The sequence below is a fragment of the Desarmillaria tabescens genome (genome assembly GCF_030435595.1).
Source record: "Desarmillaria tabescens strain CCBAS 213 chromosome Unknown EV420scaffold_68, whole genome shotgun sequence".
NCBI classification, from domain to species: Eukaryota; Fungi; Basidiomycota; class Agaricomycetes; order Agaricales; family Physalacriaceae; genus Desarmillaria; species Desarmillaria tabescens.
The window spans coordinates 86215-104413 of NW_026848367.1; the positions used below are offsets into that span (position 1 = coordinate 86215).

General features: G+C 48.7%; 4 protein-coding genes across 4 annotated transcripts; 2 read left to right on the forward strand and 2 right to left on the reverse strand.

Annotated features, from left to right (window-relative positions):
* Positions 1-3199: 3199 nt before the first annotated feature.
* On the forward strand, positions 3200-3712 carry EV420DRAFT_1218182 (uncharacterized protein; the record flags this gene model as incomplete). The annotated part of the gene is made up of 1 exon (XM_060466431.1): positions 3200-3712. A coding segment is annotated over one exon (513 nt), but the record flags the coding sequence as incomplete, so codon positions are not given.
* Positions 3713-4932: 1220 nt separating this feature from the next.
* EV420DRAFT_1485558 (uncharacterized protein) lies at positions 4933-7027 on the reverse strand (the record flags this gene model as incomplete). Its single annotated transcript, XM_060470240.1, has 8 exons — positions 4933-5013; positions 5329-5680; positions 5997-6117; positions 6181-6255; positions 6354-6441; positions 6655-6687; positions 6803-6858; positions 6925-7027. 8 exons carry the CDS (start codon positions 7025-7027, stop codon positions 4933-4935), a joined length of 909 nt encoding a protein of 302 aa, XP_060324062.1.
* Positions 7028-9462: 2435 nt separating this feature from the next.
* EV420DRAFT_1727926 (caspase domain-containing protein) lies at positions 9463-11015 on the forward strand (the record flags this gene model as incomplete). Its single annotated transcript, XM_060479865.1, has 2 exons — positions 9463-10011; positions 10065-11015. Exons 1-2 carry the CDS (start codon positions 9862-9864, stop codon positions 11013-11015), a joined length of 1101 nt encoding a protein of 366 aa, XP_060324063.1. The 5' UTR covers positions 9463-9861.
* Positions 11016-14915: 3900 nt separating this feature from the next.
* EV420DRAFT_1485561 (uncharacterized protein) lies at positions 14916-15777 on the reverse strand (the record flags this gene model as incomplete). Its single annotated transcript, XM_060470241.1, has 4 exons — positions 14916-15011; positions 15048-15194; positions 15224-15486; positions 15564-15777. 4 exons carry the CDS (start codon positions 15775-15777, stop codon positions 14916-14918), a joined length of 720 nt encoding a protein of 239 aa, XP_060324064.1.
* Between the last annotated feature and the right edge of the window lie 2422 nt (positions 15778-18199).

Below are 18199 nucleotides of genomic sequence, written 5' to 3' on the forward strand. Positions count from 1 at the left end.
GCGCTGGAGCACGAGGCGCTAATGGGATGTGCATTCAAACATATCTCAGCCCTCTCTACATAGCTTTAGAGCGTCTGCACGTCAATAAACCGACTCGTATGAAACACCTGAATCTAGCCGGATAACGGACCAAGAAAACGAGACGCCGACTGATGTTATGATGAACAGCAAAGGCGCGCCCGTTGACTCCCGACCCTGGCGGTTCGTGCCCGGGAATTGAAAGATTTCGGATAACCACCACGTGGACAGGACCACTCGATTGAATGTCGAACGATCATCCTCCTCTCCACAGTCCAGTTGTTTTCTGACACGCGAACAAGTCCCAATGCTACCGACCCGTTCATCTCTACAGATGGTTTTCACCGAATGCAACAATTTGAAACACTGATCCACCGCACTGCATGCATCTGTTTACCAGTCCAACCGTTAAGAACCGAACTTACTACCGCACCCTGGCTGCCCTGATCTGTAGACACAGCGGTGGAAATACCCGTCCCATTTCCTACACCGACAGATTCAAACTAGCCCCCTTCGCGGCTTCGCCGTTACATATTCCTCGTCTTGTTGTTACCTCTACGCAGTCAGCAAAACACCCTTTTCCTGATCCGCGGAAGGTCCCCCCGGACCACATTGACTTGCTTTCCTTACACTTCTTCGGGGATATGTGCCACTTATCCAACGGAGGACATTCATGCAGGTCCCAAATCGGAACTTCTGCCTCATAGATGACTGCCGCAGGTAAGTAGGATGGTGCTTACCGTTTATGCATCTGTGCCAATCTGTTCTCGTTAGTTCTGCTTTTTGTCGTCGACATTACAGTCGACCATCACATTATTGATAAATGGCCGATATACTTAGGTATGAAGCTAGTCATCTTGTGGTGTTGAGCCGCCGCGGCCCATGCAAGGATCCATACTCGAATAGCAGAGTTGTGATTGTAGAGATGATGACAATCTGCTTTTGCTACTGTCGCACTCACCGCACAACTCAAGGGGGAAGATGGATGAGCAGTAGGTTTCCAAATTAGGAGGAGCCGACCCTTACAGCTTGTACGACTGCCCCTGTTCGCTAAAGGTGGGCGTATCCTCTTAGAATGGCTGATGTGCTAGAATAGAGTCAGGACGGAAGGTGTCAACAAGGTCCACGTTATGCCGCTTCTTTTCTCCATGTAACAGGCTTCAGAGTGTCGATGAGCAAACTCGTGAAGCCACCACCTCGCCGCGCTTCTTCCTTAGACGGCATTGCCAGGACCCACACAGTACTGTATACATGTCAAGACCGATCGGTAACCAGGGAGTCCTCGGCCATGAGCTCGAAGATGTCTTTGATCGCACTCCTGCCAGACGGCTGTCGGTCTCTTCAATGCGAGGCAATTGTTTTCGTGCATACTTGTTCTCACAGTAGGCCATTCTACGCCGCTGCCGTCACATAATAAGCTGCTTACTTTGTCAGGATATCATTGTTTGGGTTATCGTACGCGGAAGTATCTATATTTCCCTTTCGATAGCCAAGCGCATCCTGAGATGGTAGTACAAGGCACGTCTAGGTGGTGATCCCAATACAAAGGGCTTCTGCCACACGCACCATCCTGAGTGAATCAGTCGGGGAAAGGAAACGGAAGGGGTGATTGCGACTCGGCAAACGGTCAGAAAGACCCTTTTCCGCGACTCAGGATGTTACGAGTCAATAGAATCTCGATTCTCAGGCACTACGTGGTAAATTATTGTCGCCTTACATTGCAGGCGGTGATATAGTAGCAACCGTTGTTGAAAAAAAGGCTGTCTTTTTTTTTCTGAAGGAATATTTCCAACAGCATCAATCAACCTTGCTCAGAATCGGGTCTTCCCTGACTCAATCCAATGCAGCTTTGGAGGCACGTGTGCATAGATCCCAGAAAAGTTCCAGAGTTTAGGAAACCGGTGTGAGAAGTATAAGGTACAAAAAACTTGGACAGCTCTTGTGTATGCTGTAGCCTCTTATTTTTACTTTCGGACGACGGAAAACCAATTGATAATACAACTGACAACCTTTTAAAAAAAAAGCTTTTGGAGCTTCGGGGCCTGTGAAAGTCTGGAAATCTCAGAATAAAGGGATACAGTGAGATCAGACGCCCATTCCTCAGACGAAGTAATGCAAACAACTTAAATCTTCATACAGATCGTTGAGGTATGGCTTACGAGACTACTACGCGAGCTATTCTTCTCTTTCGGAGCCTAAAGTTAGATGTCAGGATTGTTTCAGTTACACGTATTCGTAACCCCTCCCTGCTTCCTTCCCGTTGAATATTGATTTTGTTACCTGGGGTATTTATTCTCGTTTCATGCCCAAGAAGGAAATAAATCGGACACCGTCTTACCGCGACGCATGATCGTGCTGCGGTACCGTACACGCCCTGGAATTGATTCAGTCTGGATCGAACATATTCAAGATTTAGGGATCTGCATTGCATCCGTGTACAGTCAGGGATGCATATACAATTTACCCATAGCCGACGGTCCAATTCTGAATCGCCTTCATTACTCTTCGCTAGAACACCGTTCTCCTAGGCACGTCACTCACAATAACTTTGTAATTACTTGCTTGAAATGATACGGATGTCTCGGTGCATCCTACCGCCTAGAGACCTGTTGGCCGAATGGATCATTGAAGCGTCCTTGTATACACAATCAATGTCACAATGTGCCGTACTTTTTACATCCTTGCGAGACTATAAGTAAAGCACAGAGCAGATTTCTTTGTTCATTACCGTCGGTCTTTTCGGCGCGATATAGTGGAAACGGTTGTATTCGACCACACTTTACTGTGCTTTCACAAAGGCACGTATTTGTGCATATCTATACTTAATACCCTTGCTTAGGCATTCCATATCTTTGGCGCTGGGACGGATCGTCAAAGACACGGGTTCCGTCGAAGAGCTCGGGATACATCTGGCGAAAGAGTACGATATGGCCGATCCCGCACAAGTTCTACCGAAGGCCGAATGGAAAGCCCCATGTAATCGTGGCGCCGATCCTATATCAATGTCGAGAGCGGGGTCCAACGGGACTTCCCATATTCACCTCGAATCTGAACAAAGAGTTCATCAGTATCCTTTGCGGGCAACAACGGCACAGTCGGAAGTTGTGGGTCTACACTTACTTTCGCTGGCTGTGATTACTACTGATGGGGAATAATGTAGCCACAGCCGCGCCTTGACCCTAGTCGATTTTGGGCTTTTCTCGTTGGGATCGACGGGTATTCATCCAACCCATTGCGCGGCTGTGTAGCAGATGCCTTAGCAATAAAGCAGTACCTTGTCGAAGACCTCCTCGTGCCTAGAGAGCGAATTCAAAGTCTTCTTGGTCCAACGGACCAGGGTCACGGCACAGCAGCCGACCCTTCTTCCATCCCTTCTCGCAAAAATATTCTATCCGTCCTTCGCAGTCTCATCACCAACCCAGACATCAAGCACGGCGATCCCATCATCATCTTTTTCGCTGGACATGGTTCTCGCTATCCATTGTCAGACAATGACGATGATCCTGACTTTTTTGACGACGACCCCGATGATGAGCACTGCCGCAAATTCGTTGAGGTGCTTTGTCCCATGGATCGGAACGCCCTCGACAGTAGCGGTGCATTCGTCCACGATATCACCGACCGGGAGATCAATACTTTGCTCTCCCAGATATCCCGTACCAAAGGTCATCGAATCACGTTTATCCTGGACTGTTGTCATGCAGGCAGTGTTACTCGAGCATTGAGCTCAGCGGAGCGGACTGTTCCCCCGCTGGAGCGTGCCTCGATCGAAGATATGTTCCTCGCTGCCGAAGAGACCCTTAGGGACCTCCCTGGTTATCGATCGATCTCCGCAGAGGATTGGACCCCAGACATGGATTCCCATGTTATGCTAGCGGCATGTAGGGGAGACGAGGTTGCGAAAGCGATGCGGGTAAAGAAGGAGAAAGGCATGGAGGTATGGAGCGGTGTATTCACGAGCTCGCTCTTAAAGGTCCTGAAGTCTGGCGTGTTGGAAGAAGGAGCGACGTATGTTGACCTCATTAACGCCCTGCCGCGACCCTCTCTCCGGCACCACTTCCAGACGCCTAATGTCGCAGGGGGACGCAAGGATACGCGACTTTGGTATCAGGATTGACGTGAAGCTATTGTTTGTAAATTTTTGGAAGTAACTGGTTCGCTTTAATCATGGTGGAATCGTTTTGTCATGTTGTCGCAGTATCGCCTAATCACTGTAGAATCATTCAATCGTAATGATAATAATATATATATCCTTACCTTCAGTGCAAGCTCCGGAGAGGCCTACTGGGTGTAGATGAACGCGATGTCAGGCTTCGACAATGATGGGTCTGAGAGATCGTACGTATTGCATAGGCCGTCTATTTGATCTCTGAGCTGAACAAAACTGTGCATTCAACTGAGAACTGCCACAACGACGTAAATTGAGAGGGCTGTGATCACGCCACGGTTGTGATATAACTCATATAGTATATTTTTACTTTCTAAAAAACCTAGCGATTCTTTATTTACTAAATAAAGAATCGCTAGGTTAGGGAGCGGGAATTAGCAAGGTAAGTTATAGAACGTGAAAACGGGAATAAACTTACAAGAGAACAAGTTGCTGATACATCTGATTAGAGTGTAGATCAAGATAGGAAACGACTTACTGAATGACCTCGGGATGAGCAAAGCTGACCGTACCAGGTCTGATAACATAAAGCTTTACGCCGACTTATGTTGGATATTGATTCTGCATTTTCACGGTAGATATGACGTCTGGATGGCTGGCCATTCTGATCCGACGCAATCGTATGCGCTGAAATCCATTCTAGTGTCGCTTCAAGGGCGTCAAATATTTAACATATCCGATAGGAGTTTATCTTTAAAATCGAAAGGTGAACATACCTCTCCTACCGATAGTCTATTCCTCGCTTCTCAATGTTCGTGCATCAATCGACGAAGTGGTACCTTTGGCGCTCTCTCATCCCATACAGTTGGGAGAGCAGACAAGTTGACCTGGTAAACAGGCGTGTCTCATTATTCATAGAGGCTGGTCAGACATCCTAATTTGTTGGAATCGGCGAGGCCCTTCAGTCGAAAATAACAGGTTGGTAGTATTGAAATTGTTCGCGTGTCAGGGAATAACTAGGATGCAGAGAAGGACAGCAAATGTGAGATTGTCAGAACAAGCAGTCGTGGTAGTCATCAACCTTTGGGGACGGCGAAATCCGGCCCGTGATTTTTTCTGCCGGTTTGAAACCTGGGCTAATGCGAACGGGTTAGCACACCAACTTGTTCCTCTTTGGGTCCGTCCCTTTGGCCCACACTCACCTTCCCTGCAATGATGCTCACTCCAGAATGTGAATTTCTCTCTACGAAGAGCCCAATTCTTTCGTTCCTCGGAGTCGGAGCTACGTGTGACCAGATGGATAACGTGTGTCCTCGCCAGTGGGTGCCACTTTGGCATTCACATTTTTCGTAGCACACTCGGTCAGGTCCTTGGCTCAGAATGTCGACTTGGAGGGATGTCTCGTCATACTTTTCACTCTCAATTCCTGCTTTGCGTCGGTGTTGGTCGGAAGGTTTGCAGCTAGGTGGAGGTGGCGCGATGGGTTTTCCAGCAGGAGGGTTGTACCCTACACCTCGGTGTTGTCGGATAGGGATAGCCATTTCCGAGCCATGTCTACGGTTCCGTACGAGTTTGCAAACAAAGATGAAATGGGACTACAGCTGGTGAGTCTATGAGACTGCTTGCTTAATATGTGAAAGCTAACATGCTGATTAGTTCGAGGATGTAGCGATGCATACTGCAGTGCCGTGACAAGCAATCCTAGTTGAATCACCTGCCGCCACTATCTGCCTGTAATCTCAATCTCTACACAACCAATGAACCGACACCTCGATTGGCTGTTCGTCGATGAAGGTCCTTTCAAAGACCGTTCCCGATGCCATCTATATTCGAGGTCATATCATTGAATGCGCAGTCAATATCTACGTACTCTAACCTCTTTTCTGTGCTGGTGAGCATAACCACCTCACATCCCCCCTTCGTTGGGGCCGCAGGTTGCGCCTTGGTTTTACTCTCTTTCCTCCGTAGTTCTGAATCCCATCTGTTCGAATCTTTATCGCGACTTGTCGAGAATCGGTGGTCATCAACACTACCGTTTCTGTAGCCTCAAGTACAGAGGAGGATTCGTCCGCGCGGCCCTATGAGCATCTCCTTGACACTGTCACGCATCCGCTTCTCAAAACCAGTCCCTGATACAGGAGAGCATGGATGAGAAATTTTTGTTAGGTCACCTGCAGCACAGCCGCGTTCCGTTCTCAGCAGGTGTACATCCCATCATCTGGCGTACGATCCTGCCGCTCGTATTCTTGGTTTCCCCGAAGGATAGCTGGTGTGACAAACCCTTGCATAGACCAGAGTTGGAGTTTATTAGGGTTCTGAACGAATTTCATAACGGAGCATACAAAAAGTACCGTCTTTTTCGTCGCGATGGCAGCGGTGGTAGCATTGTTATCCTCCCGAACGAAGAGAGGGAATGCTCAATGATTGGGACTTCGTTGGTGGTCCTGTCTCGTCAGGTCAGTCGATGGGTGAGTCATGAGCTTCTCGTCCTTGATTACGAATTTATTCCATTTACATAGGGAACTTACAGACATGTATCGACTATGATACTCGAGAACCCACTGAAAGCGAACAATCTTCAAGATGATCCAGAGTCATTTGTTGACATCGTCATGCACGCGCGACCTTTGTTACACTGACATCATACGTCAGAGATATATTTTAGCCCTAACACACTGAAGCGGGGATGACCAAGGAGGATACTGTCTGACTCCGATTCCATATCGATATTGCTACGTCGCGTCCAGGACAATACACTCGACACTCGACAGTTTGAGTTTCTGCAAGCTGCGACTTACTTCCGCGAACCTTTTTGGTGGCGTCGATCCTTACGTGGCTAAGGACCCAGCTCAGTTCAGTCCCACATCTTACTCCGGAGGACACCGCCCATTCAATATTCATGGTAGAGGGCGTACTTCAATAACTATGAGATACAGCGGCACTTGTATGGCATGGAAAAGGATGAGACAGGTTAAGGCACGTACACTCTCCGGGTTTTCTAAACTCTAAACTCTTCTAAGCTTGTTCTGTTTTCCAGCTTGTCCTCTTCGCTCACTGCGATTCACCTCTATCGGCCCTGCCTCACGAGCTTCATCGAGCCTTACTGCAGCTTATGCCCGGCCCAATCCTGCCTTCAGACTTTACCACAGTTCAATTATCCTGGTCATCCTACCAGCTTAAGTCGCCATGACATATGCCTCCTCCACATTCACATCTGACGCAAGCTCCCAACAAGCAAGCGCTCCTAGGCATTTTGCTTTCGCAGAATCAATCTTGCAGATCTCCATTCAAGAACGAGGGCACTATACCAGTAGAACGATTCCACCCATGCCCAGGTCTAGAGACCGTACTTGTGGCAGGCGTTGCGCGATGTATGCCGCGTGGGATGTACGTTTGACGGCAGCGAGTTGGATGTACGTTGGGAGCGGTTATCCTGGATTCCACGTTGTCGACGTCGATCTGTTCTCGGTTATCCGCATACGTTGTGTACACTGCTTGCAGAATAGAACGCCTTGTACTACAATCGCTCTCGTGTGACCCGGACATAATAACCGAGGCCCGACTATAAAGGCGGTTGCCACGTCCATTGTGGGGAGGCTGAAACTTCATAGTGGAGAATTTGACTTTCCATTCCTAGACGAGGCCGTATCCGCCTCTTGGGTAACACCGGTGGAATTCACCTTACGATATTTTTTCCCGCCGCTGAGGAACAGTTCACTCATAGTTTTATCCAGCACTGTTGTTATAGCAGGGTGCACTCTCCATCCACGGTTAAAAATGGTGGCATTACATCAGGATCAACGCTTTGGAACCCGCTCGTCCTCACCACCGCTCGGCCGGAGGCACCTCCCTTCCGCGATACCATTCGGCCTCTTCATAACTTGTACTGGGTTGAGAGGAGACCCAGATTTATATACCCCAATCGATGAGGAACTTTGCATCTCCTCGTTCCTAATGTCCTCACCCCATTGTTTGCGAGGGTGTTTGCAGCTAGACGGGGATGGCACAAGGGTTTGTTTGGTAGAAGCACACAATAGCAAAATCGGGGCCAGCAGTTGATGCCCCGCTTGTCCCGGCTCGCACTTATGGCGTATCTCTCCTGCTAGCGATACTTGTTGACTATGGATGATGCCACGCTTGAAGCTTCCGTCTGCTTGTGTTTCTGTAGGAGGGGTTGTGCGGTGAAACGATGGAGGTGTTGATTTCTCTGGCCCTACAACCGCGTTGTTTGACCGCTACATATTAGAGAAGATCCGTTAATGTCTAGCGTGGTTCTCCCTCTTTCATCCGATCTCGATTATAGCGTCGCGCGGGGGCAGCCATTATTGATATCGATCTGCACTGGCGAGCTAACACATGCTTCGGTCTTCCCGGATTGTCTCTATCTTTGGCGGTCTACCTTCAGGAATCAGTACATACTCACACTGATGAACCTCTCAGCGTCTGTGCTTACTGAACAACTGTTGGATATACTAAACGCTTTCTGATGCGAACCTGATAGCTATGCCTAATGCTTGCTTTCCCTTCTATGGGTTTTTGCACTTACAAGCCCTCTGACTGCCTCTTTCAGTGACTGCTTGGCGCTTACTAATCCCTTTCCTTCACGAACCAGACGTCTCGTGAACACTTATTGGAATCCATTGTATAATTTCTATCCTGTAACAACGTATACCTTTCCTGATACATGCTACTTCCGAGTTGGAACCTCCGTCTCATCGCTCTCACCTCGTGCTCCCGTACCTGCATTTCAGCGTATCCCTACATAGATAGGCTCGCAGTGCGCACTTGTGTATTTATGCTGTCCATCTGTTTCAGTTAGTCCGGCTTTCTTGTCACCGGCGTCGTTACAGTATATCTCATGATACATACAGAATAAAAATAATTTGAATTCATCAACTTGAATGCTCGACTAATAAAGGTACCATTTTCGAATGCTGATGTTCCTCATTTGTCCCAACACACATAATTTCGAAGAAGGTGTGGTGCTGAGTAGTTCGCGGAAGGTGGTTGAGTAAGTTCCAGTTTCCAGAGAATAGAGTGGTATATCTGAATTCTATGTTAAGAGCGGCACTTCCTACCCTTCAGCATGGCTCTTCCCAGAGGCCACGGAAATGTGATCCACAATTGATCCACAATGGAAAACCTCCTCCCCGCGGAACTCTTCGGGCATTAGAAGTGAACGGGAAAGAAAACAAAGAAAAGGGTGTTGACTTGAGCCAGCAAGAAAAATAGCCTGAGAATGCTAATCCCAGGTTCATGTTACCAATGAACATGTCAGATCCTCCTGGGCGTCGCTCTGCCGCCCGCATTATACATGTAGAGGCATAGTAACGGTTCAGTTGAAAAGCTGCGTGAAACGTACATTGCGCATGCGAGAATAGTATCGACCGCAGCAGGAATACTAGCGTCAACCTTTCCACATGGCCGCCTCCGAATTTGGTCACATTTCCCCCAGCCTGAGCATCAGGCAACCTTGTTTATTTGGGTCGAGTCCTTGACTCAGTCCGATGTAGTTATAGATGCGCGTTGCTGCCATTCATGGAAACGGTGCCGGTATGTAGGTTAAATGCTGTAGACTGAGTGTTTAGACAACTTTCGTAAATACAAAGTACAAAGAAAGACGCGCACAAACAAAATATTCTTGCGCTATATCACTAGCTCTGACACAAATCATCAAAGGCATTCGTTCCTCCCAACTTGAAGAGCTCGAAGCGTATCTAACAAAAGCGTACAAAATGGCCAATCTCGTGGAAGTCTTTCTAGACGCAGAATCCCGATGTAACAGCGTTGATGATGCTACAACATCGCACGATATTCGCCTCGAACCTAAACAAAGAGGATCTCAGCATCCTTTGCCTCGGGAAACAACACCGCGGACAGCAGATGTAGATATACACTTACTTTCATTGTCATTAATTACTGATAAGGAACAATGTAGCCAAAGCTGCGCCTTGGCGCGAGTCGGGTTTGGGCTGTCCTCATCGGAATCGATGGATATTCGTCCTACCCATTGCGTGGTTGCGTAGCAGATGCCCTAGCAGTAGAACAGTACCTTGCGGAAGACCTCCTCGTGCCTAGGGAGCGCATCCAAAGTCTTCTAGGTCCAGCAAACTGCGTTGGCACACCCACCGATGTTTCATCTGTTATCCCCTCCCGTACAAACATTATATCCATTCTCCTCAGCCTCATCACAAATTCAATCATCGAATACGGTGATCCTATCATCATCTTTTTTGCTGGACACGGCTCCCGCTATTCATTGTCAGACAAAGACGGGGACGACGATCCTGATTCTGACAAGGAGCACGATGATGAACAGACTCGCAAATTCGTTGAGGTGCTTTGTCCCGTGGACCGGAACACCCTCGACGATAGTGGAGCCCTCATTCCTGATATCAGCGACCGAGAGCTCAACACTATTCTCTCCGAAATCTCTCGTACGAAAGGGCATCGTATCACGTTCATTTTGGACTGCTGTCATGCAGGCAGCATCACTCGAACATTGAGTTCAAAGGTGCGGACTGCTCCCCCGTTGGAGCATGCCTCAGTCATCGACATGCTCCTTGCTGGCGAAGAAGACCTCAGAGACCTCTCTGGATATCGGTCCATCTTGGGAGAAGGCTGGCGCCCAGACATGGATTCCCATGTGATTCTAGCGGCGTGCAGGGGAGGCGAGACTGCAAAATCGAAGCTGGTAAGGAAAGAGAAGAAGGGCACGGAGGTGTGGGGCGGTGTGTTCACGAAGTCGCTCATAAAGCTTCTGAAGTCCGATGTATTGGGCGAAGATGCGACGTATCAGAACCTCATCGACAGTCTTCCACCGCTCCGTCATCAGACGCCAATTGTCACAGGAGGGCGGAAGAATACGCACCTTTGGTACCAAGATTGATGCAGGTTTTTTGGAAACTGGCTTCTGGTTCGCTTTGATTGTTACCTATAAAATCGTTCTATCCCTTCAATCGTGTAGCCTTGCATTCGGTGCAAGCTCTTGAGAAGCCTGTGCACAGGAAAAAAAATTTCTATGTCATGCGTCAATAAAATGATCATAACCACCAAAATGACTAGTGGTATATTTACCGTAGTCCAAGACACAACCAGTCTATGGCGGTGAGGAGAGCGTGATGCGCTTCGGGAATGAAGAAGAATGGAACATGGAGAATACCGTGAGGTCAGACTCCATTCACTTCTTTACGGCTAGACTTCAAATATGGAACAGTGCTGAAGACGCCGGGTTATAAATCACATCGTGATGCTGAACTATGGAAAGAGAGTGGGCAATGAAGGTTATATACGAAAGATAGGCATGAACTGATAAGAAAACAGATCGTCGAGACATCCACCGTCGTGATAAGAAAAGGCACGTTTGGGGCCTGGTCACACGATCCTTGTTCCCGGACTGTTGCAGAGTTCAAACAAGTTCAAATCCCGACTGTCAAGTTCCGAGGAAAGGATTTCGTAGCCTGGCCATAGCTGAATATAAGGGAGATCAGATAAAAGAAGTATGGAGGAAAGGAAGAAGAGATGTATCATGAACTTGTTCAGTGGATAAAATCAAGGATTTGTATACTTCAGTCGAGGTTTAGTCTTTCACTGAGTAACGAGCTGGAAGCAGAGATATAGTAGGCACTAGATCGTCCTGAAAGGGTGTTTGCCTCGCCCTTGACTTAATGAATTGGTCAAAACAAGATAAATGAGCATAGCACATGTACAGTCTATTTCCTGCAGCATAGAGTACGTGAAGCGCTCATGATAAGAATCCACAAGACGTGATAGCCACCGTGTGGTCCGACCAATTGAACAAGTTAGGGATAGCTTGTGCCAAGCCCATGTTTTTCCTTCTTCCTTCATCCTGCGGCCTGGACTGGACCTACAGCACTCGACCGGGTGGTGTACGACCCGGTAGCAGGAAACCAGATGCCGACTTGCGTCGAAATCAATGTTGCATTTTCACGTAGATGGTGTCTCGGTGGTCATTTTGATCTGGTACAATCCCTGATTTGCGTCGTATATACCGAAAATCCATTGTAGTGTCGTTTCAAGAGCATCACAGTAGAAGGCATATTGGAGTCTTCAAGCTACGGTGTAGTAGGTAAAGTACTAGTAAGTGCCTGTACTAATAATAGACGTACGGTACCGTACGTTACGTGACCTCGGCAGAGGACGGCACGTACTCACCTCGGCAAGGTTCGGCAACGAGCTCACACCAACGTGAGCGTGACCTCGCCGTGACTGCGTCGGTGATGGCATGCGCGTACCATTTTGGGACGGGAGGGCGTATTCGGGACATGTGTATACTGCCAAGTATGTACGGCATAGCAATCAAAATGTTTTAGATTTTGGCATTTGTCTTTTTAAGATTACACTTTTACAAAATCGGACAGGGAAGTCGCGAATTTCGCCGTCACTGGTTTGTCAGTCCCTCGGTCTCTCTCATTTTGACCACCACCATTGCCATTGCTGTCGCCCCCATCCTCAGTCCCCCATCCCCTATTCCTTCCATCCTTCAGCCCTTCGACACAAGCAACGACCGACAGCGACAATGATGAGACAGTTGTGCCCAAGCATCCTCGTTGGTGTTATGGTGTTACAATGCCACTTTACGGCTACTGCGTTTCAAAATTGCTGTGTCGTTTCTCTTTGTTTATCTTTCCTTCGATCATTTTCCCTCACTCGTGTATTGTTTGTTCGCTGCGACATGTCGCCGTCGAAGTCTGCAATATCAGTTTTTTTCAGTTTTTTTTTGCTCTATGCTTCTCTCTCGAATTGTCGTAATCATATGGGAACATATCAATGCAACCAGAATAGGATAATACAAAGCTTCCATGTTTCAGTCTTTTAGATTCAGGTATCCGAAATTCGGCTAGCAGCAATCTCGCCAAGCGACTTGTTCACCGATGTGAAATAGGTTAATCAGGGTACTTTAATTTGGCTTTCCACGGAGTCAGCCTTGGTTACATGTTCGTGTCACTCCTCAGGGACCTAATAACGCCACCTGGAGTGAAAACTGAAATAAGCTCTTCAGTTTGGCTCACCGACTCGCTATTGGCAAAGGCTGGACATTTCATCGGTACTTTCTCGTGTTGTTACTCCTGGCCTAACTACCAGCACCGACTACAAACTAAATAGGCTCGACGACTTATGGTCGAAGGCTGGAGAATTCTCCTGTACTCTCCCCAAAATGTTTCGCCTTCCACCTCAATCACTCCTTACATACAACCAGAAATACTGCACGAATCTCGAGCTGTTCTCGTCGCTTCAAACTTGACTTTGTACTGTTTTACAGTTTTTTGCCCCAATAATAGTAATCACTCTGTCCTGAGTATCGTGCTGTCTGAGTATCATCTCCACACTCTACCATGCCTGTTCTATCCGTCTCTGAGCTCCTCAATCCGGTTGACACAAAACCGCCAAGCTCAAGTACTGGGTCCCACGCACCCGATTCATTTTCATCTGATGTCACGCCGTTCAAAGTAGAGCACGATATCCGCATAAACCAGAGAACTTTGGTGTCAACCGTGTACCATCACAGGTCTATGGAAGTCATTGAATATCCCACCTTATGCTGTGGGGTTTGGTCTGTCTGGTGGATATTATCCACAGCTCAAAATTGGCATGAATTGCTGCCAAAGGCCCCCAATTCAGGCTGTATTAGATTACATGCTTGGATATTTGCCCTGTCCATCCCAAAATTGTTCAGATTTGTCGGGACTACGAAAAATAAATTACATCATCCTCGAAAAATGGCCGGCTCGCGCTGCAGGCACAGGCTTTTTGTTTTTGTTTTTGTTTTTGAGTTTAAAGGGGTTTATACAAGGTTAATCGTCGAGTGAGTGCCCTGCACTACGGAGATAGATCCCGCAGCTCACGTATCTCCGCCTCACAGGCCGTAAGTGGGATACACTTCTCTCCACCTCACGTCAGCGAGGTCGCAAGCGAGAGAACAATTCTTGTGAGTCTTGCTTTCCGCACCACACGTCATTGCTCCTTACCTTCCACCTGACACAGGTCGCAAGCGAAGCCGTGCTCTCTTCACCTCTAAGGCCTAAGGTCGCAAGAAGATCCTGTATGAGTAAGGTGAGCTTGCGCCAGTCACCGCGGCGACTGCGTACTCACCCGCCTTCACCTCCTAGGTCGTAAGAAGACGGAACGCAACCCGATCCCGTAGATCGGTTGTTACCTGGCGGACTGTGAGCAGAAGAGGGGCCATCCTCTCTCTGCCACGTATCCTCACAGTCTCACCAGGTAAGCCACTCATTATCCTTGTATTGTCTCGTATACTTACAGTTTCATAGACGTAGTTGCTCGCTACCCACCCTTGTATGTTTGTATCTCTTTCTGTTGTATACTTGTGCGGACACATCAGCTAGTATTATGCGTAGCTACTTGGTTTGTAACCCTCCCTAGCGATCATACACGACGCAATCGCATTCGGGCTCCCCAACGCGTGGGGAGCCTAACCTTGGCTAAACTTTGGGTGCCCTCGCACTAAGCTCGAGACGATTGGTTGCTTTTTTGTCTCCAAAAAAATCACAATAAAAGTGGGGAAAAAACACATTGCTCGTTGATTCAGTGCTACAAAATACATGGGAAACTGCAGATACAGAAGATGACCGGCGCTGGAGGCGCAAAAGAAAAATATAATACACAAATAAATGAATATCGATTGCGATGCTCCACTGCACATAGCAGCAGAACGACGGTACGAGAGGGTCGCACAACGCCAGGTAAAAACGAAATATTGGGATTGGGGCGAGGTCACTTTCGGCAGCAGCTAGCATTGTTGGCGACATTAGGCAGGCCCGTAGGGTGTAGCGTTGTGCTGTCCTGTGGCACAGATAGCCCAGGCAACGAGTCGACATGCGCTGGGGACGGGCTGGAGGATAGGCTGGATGGGGTATGCATCGGTGGGGCTGTTACGCACCACTGCGGGATCGTAGGGGGAAACGGAGACCACCATTGGATTCCCCTGTGTCGAAAATGGGGGTAGAGATCCAATAGTGGTCGTACGGTGCATGGGACGGGCAGGATGCAGGATGCGGGGTGGGCGGGCCATGGGGGGCGACGACGTCTTCGTTAGGCAAAATGGATCTGAGGAACGTGTTCCCCCATGTCGAAAATGGGGGATGAATGAAGGTGGGGGTTATTGGAGGACTGGAGCGGATGGTAGGAGCCCATGTTGGTTTTGGGCTGGGGTGGCAGCGGCGGGTCCGTCGGGGCTTGCATCATCGTCGTTTTGGCGTCGTCCGTCGTGCATATGGGAGTAGTGTTGACTCCCGAAGAGGCGTTGCCATCGCTTCTGTCGTTGGACGTCGGTACCACGATCATTATCCCGCCCCTCCTGCTCATACCCTTCTTACCCACTGTGTGTCCCAACCTCCTCCCCTCTATCTCACAACCCTTCCTTACCATATGACATGCCCCTCCTTCATTATCTGACCTCCCCTGACACCCCCGTCGTCATCGTCGTCGTCATCCTGTGGGTCGTCATCATCGTCGTCGTTCTCTCCTATGCCTTCCCAGCATCCCTGTCGCCTCCTGTGTCCCACAGCCATGCCATGCCCTCTACCGAAGTCTTGCGTCACGTTCGCACTGCCCATGCCTCTGGTGTCATCGTCGCCGTTGTCCTGCTCGACGACGTCCTCCTCAGGCATTTCAGGGCATCTCCCGCCCCAAGATGGCAGCCGATGTTAAATCCCCCGACGTTATCCACACCATCGTGGTGTACAGAAGTGATGCACGGCAGCGATTAGCGTCGATGTCGATGTGGGGGTACTGGATGGGGGTGGGGATGACAAAGGCGTGAGGATGCCAGGGATCTCGATCAGGGATTATGGTCGTCATCAATGGCGGCGGCGGCATCGTGGGAGGGAAATGGAAAGTAAAACCGTAACGTTGGGAGCACGGATGAGGTGGTCATTGCGTGGAGTGTGGATTGCAGCGGTGGGGGCATCTGAGGTGAGATCGCCATCGTCCTGGTTGCATCTGCTATTGAATATTCAATAAGATTACATGTAAGGATAGAAAATAAAGAAACTCACGATTTTGGCAGGGCTCGAGGGCACCCAGGTGGTGGTTGAAGACGACGCAAACAGTGACGAACCGTTTGATCGTTGTTCGGCATGCACCGAATGCGACCGAGCACAATTTCTTCTGCTGATATTATTTAACTCTCTGTCATAGGTTTGAGGGCACGAACGTTGTTTCAAATAATTCTATTTGCTTGTAAATATCGTTCGAATTCAATTGTCACCGTTTTATGCACACCCCGAATACCATACCTATGGGAAGAACATCGAACGGATTTAGGGGCGGGATAAAGGGTATTTAGCGGCGTCATGGCACTTTATGGATGCTACAAAACTGAAGGAATAAACGATAAAGAAAGTAAAATTTACACTTGTGCGATGGCAGCGGGCGATGTAACAAAAAAAAAACCTAGCGACGGGCAAAGAAATTCCAGGAAGCGGTATTCGGACTTTTCGGGTGGAAGGCTTCTTAAGCGGGATCGATCGCGTTCTTGCAAAGTTTATTGGTCAGATAGCAACACGCCAAGCGGGCTCAGGCGGGATGGGCGCAAAATCGTGACAGTTAATATTTACCAGTATTTACTTACGACGCCAAGGATGCCGACACGGCATCTCGGGCCTTGCTTCGGTACCGTACAGTGATGTCACAGTACCCACACGTCTTCGTTACGTAACAGGTACTCACTAGTAATGTACTGTGTACCGCAAGCTACGTGCAGCAGGACACGAAAAGAAGAAGACAAAACAACCATGGGCCGGACTTTGCCGTTCCAGGACCGAAAGCTGCCACATGGCGGCACAACTGCTTGTTCGGAAAATCTTGCGTTTCAGCGACACAGAACCCCGGCGTTCCTTATCGGGACCTTATACCTGTATTTTTCTAAACTCTAATTTTCTACGCCTATATTTTCAGTCGTTCTCTAGGACGTGAACCAAGTTTCAACACTACGACCTGTTCAACTGAAGGACCTCGCTAATTCTAACAATTCGGATGTCTGCACCAGCTGCTGCGACACGCGCCTGTTTACCAGGTTAACTTTGTCTACTCTCCCAACCGTACGAGATGAGAGAGCACCGAACATACTACTTTATCCATGCACGAATACTGAGAAGCGAAGAATCGACTATTGGTGGAGAAGGGACAAGATCCAATTATACAGTGTGGCGCCGGGCAGGTTCTGATTCTTGGTGCGTTCACACTTTGATTTAGAGATACACCTGGGCTAATGTGAACGGATTAGTCTACAACAACTTACTCCTTAGCTTTGGATCTGGCCCTTGCATGCGATGAGGGAGCGCAAGATGTATCACTTCATCCAAGATAGAGGCACGGAGACTGGGAGCCGAAGAATAGACTATCGACGGGGGAGAAGGGATGACGTCCAACTGGACGATGTGGCGTCTGGCAGGTTTGGACTCTTGGTGCGTTCACTCTTTGGTTTAGAAACAAGCCTGGACTGACGTGAACGGGTTAGCCTATACCAACCTGTTTCTCAGGTTTGGGTCCGGCTTTTTGTTACCTTACCTGGAGGAATGCTTACTCCACAATGCGGCCATCTCTCCACGACAAGCCCAATTTCTTTGCTCCTCGGAGTCGGAACTGCGTGTGACCTGGTGGATAGTATGCGCTCGCCAGCGACATTCGCAGTAGTCATTGCATACTCTGCCGGTTCCTTTGCTCACGACGTCAATTTGGAGGATGTCTCGCTATTTCTCTCCGCTCTCAATTCCCGCCTTGCGTCGCTATATGTCGGAAGGCTTGCAGCCAGGTGGAGGTGTGACAGTTTTTTTTCAGCGGGGGGTTTGTACCTTGCACCTCGGTGGAAGGAGAGGACAACGAATCTGCGTTTTTCGACTCAACTCATATTTGCTGTCATTATGCACGCACTTGATCGCTTGTGATTCCTTATTCATCGGAAGTAACCTCGCGCTGAAGGGACATGGTTTCCACCATCCTTATTCTGTTCTTCACCCTTGCTTACATGGTCATTACGCTTGACATATCAGGACTCCTTCAAGCAGCTGCCTTTTGGGTCAGTAACCAAGG